At 33.6% G+C, this 4,648-nt stretch overlaps 1 protein-coding gene across 3 annotated transcripts; it reads right to left on the bottom strand.

The window, feature by feature from the left end:
• Positions 1-721: 721 nt before the first annotated feature.
• Positions 722-3,649, bottom strand: LOC100806787 (transcription factor DIVARICATA). Of its 3 annotated transcripts, none has more exons than XR_001386346.3 (3): positions 2,446-3,649; positions 1,393-1,900; positions 722-1,184 (listed from the first exon to the last, which is right to left on the bottom strand). XR_001386346.3 is itself a non-coding variant. In XM_014771286.3 (2 exons), exons 1-2 carry the CDS (start codon positions 2,871-2,873, stop codon positions 1,465-1,467), a joined length of 864 nt encoding a protein of 287 aa, XP_014626772.1. In that variant the 5' UTR covers positions 2,874-3,649; the 3' UTR covers positions 722-1,464. The 3 variants fall into 3 exon arrangements, 1 of the variants encoding a protein (XP_014626772.1); XR_001386345.3 differs by having other exon boundaries at positions 722-1,188; positions 2,446-3,622; XM_014771286.3 differs by having other exon boundaries at positions 722-1,900.
• Between the last annotated feature and the right edge of the window lie 999 nt (positions 3,650-4,648).

Genomic DNA, 4,648 nt, shown 5'->3' with positions numbered 1-4,648 from the left:
TAACAAAGTCGGTTTGACCCTTAACTCTTATACAAGGCCTATATTGGAAATCAATCTCAGTCAACTCATTTCAATTATTATTTTACCAATGAAGTACAGTGAAACAGCATAAAATTCTTTTAAAACCACTATGTTTACTAAACAAGGAACATATAATATGGAGTTTAATTTTGATTATATTGTCAATTAATTAAATAATCATCCTAAATATATATACAATAATACATGATTAAATGAAAATATAAAAGAAACTTTTATATCAAAATATTGTTGGTCTGAATAAAATTAAAACTGCATTTGAATTTCATAAGTAAATGAGTTTGAATGTTGTAAATTAAAAAAACCCCTTAATTTGTAAGAAAAAGCCTGCTAAAATTAACTAACCATATTTCCCAACAAAATATATCATCAATGTATTCCATTTAAATTCTAAAATGAATACACATTTATCTATTATACAAAATCACTTTAAACGAACTTTTTCTTCTGTGGAATAAGTAAAGCAACGAAGTACATTATGTGTCACATTTATCTAGTGCCCAAATCAACTGCTTCCACTTGCCTAAAAAAGCATGTGAGTGAATGATTCTTCCTTTTGATGATTCTACCCACTAGAATTGTTATTCAATCTTCACTATCAATATTAATTCTCCACGTAAGATAACTATAACCAATTGTCACCTAACTGAACATTTATATAATCAAAAGTAAGTGGACTTAATTAAGGGTAGCACATAAAACAATAAATCATTGAAGAATTGTGGACTTTCAGCTTGGATCTTAATGTCCACCATGTTGTGGAACAAATGCTTCCAAGACATTATGTTTCATATCAAATGCTTTATGATCACATTTTTACATGAGGACCAAAGCTCTGTCCAACTCCTCACCACACTTGGAAAATCTTTCTGGTATAATCATAACTTTATGGCTTGAAATACACTCCTAATATAGGGTTATAAAAATTAACAGTCCAAATTGTTTTATATTACACCACTAGTACATCAACATGATTGATGCCTTTATTTAATTCTTTATGTATACTTGGAACTGAATATATTTATTTGAAGCATCTTTTAAAAAGGCAAGAGATAGCTCCTCTTCCTCAGGGCGATCTGCAGATAACTCCTGGCTGCCTATATAGGAAGATGAACATCGGATGCTAGCTCACACAAACCTTCCATCTAACTAAAATCAAATTACAAAACATGTAATCAGAAAAATCATATTACACATCACCAAACTCAACTTCTCTGACACACTAGTCCCGGAATCTTAATGTCGGAACAGGATTCCAACTAATCTCTACACACATTCTAATTAAACATATTCACACAAAACCATCTATGAAGCAATCCAGCATCACTGGAAAAAGGTTTAAAACTTTTGTACCTTCAAAACTCTAATCCCTGCACCACTTGCATAGATCACCGATGTCGCATCAATTGCATTTGCAAAATAGCATCACAAGGTGAAAACTGGCATCCATGGAGAATGTCTAAGTAAATTTTGCTCCTGTGGTCTAGATTCATATGAAGAAATGCCATGCAGTGGTGCTGACATGAACATGTTTCCACTTGTGGAATTGAAAACAATGGGCATGCCCTCACATGGCAATTTCCACTCATATTCCTCCTTAACCATGCTAGACAATGCCTGATTCTGAAGTGGAGAAGAGGGTTTGGTAGTGTCTGATGAAGGAGATTTTGTTTCTTGGAGATTAACCATTGTGATGTCATGGATACTGGATCTTCTCTTATCCTTCCCTCCTGTAAGCTGCCTGATGAAGTACTTCTGAGCATGACTTGCAACCTGAGTTGGTGTCCTTGTGGTCACAAAGTTCCTAGAGATGTTTCTCCAATCCCCTTTACCATACTTCTTGAGACCCAGCAGAAATTGCCTGTGGTTGTTTAATAATCAAAGACATTAAAATAGGCAAGGACCAAAAACCCTGAACATGAGACAAATATGCAAATGCATGGAACCAGCAAGAAAAACATTTGACATGGCAAAATCACATATTAATCAAGAAGAACCTTATTTTTAAACACTCAGCCACCCAAATACCTAAATAAACCATCCTAAGCAGAAAACCTATAAACAAGGTTTTAAATTGCAGTTACCGTCGTGGTTGTAGTTTTGTAACGATTCTTGATGTAGTAGGAAATTACAGATAAATGCGTTCGTAACTCCGGTTGCAGATACCTCAAAAACCTTGATATTGCAGTTAAAATTGCAGTCACATATCATTTTTAAAACCTTGAATCCTTGATTATAAAGAAACCTCTTAAGTCTTAAATATACATTTTTTAAACATTCTAGCTAACCAATGATTCTTCATTAATTAAATCACCCATAAAATTGAACATTGATCTAAATTGAGGTCAGTGCTGAAGGCACAACACACAGACAAAAAAAAAAGGTTATGATATGCAAGGAAATTACCTGTGCTCCTCTTCAGTCCATGGCACTCCTTTCTTCCTTTCCTGCTCAGTTGGCCTCGTGGATGCACCCCTTTTCGCACCAACATTACAGAACTGCTTGAACTCATCATAGCCTTGATTGTTAACCCACTCCAATGTGAAAGAACTGGCAGTAGTATAGCCAGGAACTGGGATCAAACCTGCTTCAATGACACTCACATCTTCCTCAAGCTCTCTGTACTGTTTGATCACATCACCAACAGTTTTCCCTGGAATCATGGCTGCCACCCTCATCCATCTATCTGGGGTGTCCTTATCATAGTAAGCCAAGGCATTTTCAAACAGTTTGTTCTCTTCTGCAGTCCATCTTGCTTCCTTGCTTTCCTGGAACAACCAATTGGAGTTTTGGAGATAGGAGGCTGGAGAGAGCACTTCAATTCCCCTATTCATTGATCTCTCTAACAATTGCACATAGCAAAAACGATACTTCTAAATTCAACTCTCTCTCTCTCTCTAAGTTCAAAGAGAGAGAGATACCCTCAGAGAGGAATGCAGAGGATAGGAGCTTCTTATGATCAAAGGAATCTAAAAGAGGCTTTCTTTTACAAAACTCAAGAGAATCAATGATGGGCAAAGCAAAAACCCTTATGAAACTCTTCAGATCTAAGAGGAGGTGAAATAACCACCATGACAACCAAAAGAGAAAAGAAAAGGCTAAATCAAAATATTGGAGAGGTGAAACACTCGATAATTGGGATAGTTCTCAAGAGCAAAGAAAATACATGTATATCTATGTATTGGACTATTGGTGTTAGAATCTTTGATAGAACTAAAAATAGGGAAGAGGGGGGCAACTGAGAAAAAGCAAAAAGCTAAAAAAATGATTTTTATGAAGAATTGAAGTGGAAGAAGTGGTGGCTGTGAGTTTTGTGTGCGTGCAGTGCAGAGGGGTGGTACAATGAGTGAAGAGAAATGTGTCAGCTGTGTGTGTTTGAAGTGATTGAAAGACAGCGATCTATGGAACAGAGAAGAGGAGAGAGAGTCAAAGGGGTTGAGTTGTGATTGGTGCAGAGGATGTTTGTGGGGGCTGAGAGTGAGAGAGAGAAAGATTAAGGTGACAGCGACACACTAACAGTCTTTTTTGGTTCGGGGGGCTTTGAGTGAGACGATGAAGGTGCCCTTGTCAACTCATGGCCAAATTCACAATGGAGAAATGATAGCAACGTATGTAAACCGAGGTTGGCATAGGTTCATTAGGTTGGCATAAGAGTCCAGGATCTGCTGTTAATTTTTTAGTTGCATTATTCATGTAACAATTCATATAGGATAAATAATCTATTTAGTATTTCTTCTCTGAAATATGTATTGGTTGACAATTTAGGCCCCGTCTGGTTTGAGTGTTGCTTAAAATATAATTGCTTAAAATTTTTAAAATATATTTCTTAAAATTATTGTCAAAAATATATCTAAAGACTAAAAATAATAAATAAAAAATGATTTTCGTCATTTCTGAAGAAGTAAACTATAGCATTAATGCCTTAGGATATTATTTTTTCTCGATACATATTTTTTAAATCTTGAAAATTTAAATATAAAAAATATTTTCAAAAAATGAAAATAAAAAATAAAACCAAAAAATAGACACTCAAACTAAGGGTCATCTTAGTCCTTACATTTTTTTAATTACCAATTTAATTAGTCTACAAATGCACATATGCTATAGTAAATTAGTTAAACGGTTTATTATAAGCCATATATGTTGTGGGCTAATTTCTCAGTTTACCTTAACATTAGGGGTCATATTTTAAGGACTAACTCTCAATATGTTTAGTGGATGAACTAATTTGTCTCAACATATAAACATTGCTGAATCAAATTGCTAACTTAAATAATATAAGGATTAAATTGTCAGCAAATACATAGTTTAGGAATACTACGCTATTTACCCATTCATATAATAATTTTTTTAGGTTTACATTTCTAATCTTTATATTTTAATCCATACACCAAAAATTTATTTGTTTTATGTATTTTTTTAATCTATTTTAATTTCTGCTGTCCAAAATTGTATGAACTAAAACCAATTAAAAAAATATGTACATTTTTTTTATCGCCAAAAATTTAATTATTAATTTATTCTAAAAACTAATAAAAGTTACAAAAGTATATGAATGAATACTAAAACAACTAGTTATATATAAGGAACTAAAACATAAAGACTATGC

This window comes from Glycine max, chromosome 18, assembly GCF_000004515.6.
Source record: "Glycine max cultivar Williams 82 chromosome 18, Glycine_max_v4.0, whole genome shotgun sequence".
NCBI classification, from domain to species: Eukaryota; Viridiplantae; Streptophyta; class Magnoliopsida; order Fabales; family Fabaceae; genus Glycine; species Glycine max.
This window is presented reverse-complemented; position numbering and strand designations above follow the sequence as displayed.

Bases quoted from the DNA above. Each gene is read 5' to 3' on its own strand.
- LOC100806787 (XM_014771286.3), bottom strand. From the start codon at position 2,873: ATGAATAGGGGAATTGAAGTGCTCTCTCCAGCCTCCTATCTCCAAAAC. The intron at 1,901-2,445 runs GTAATTTCCTTG...AAACAACCACAG, and splicing joins TGGACTGAAGAGGAGCACAG to GCAATTTCTGCTGGGTCTCA.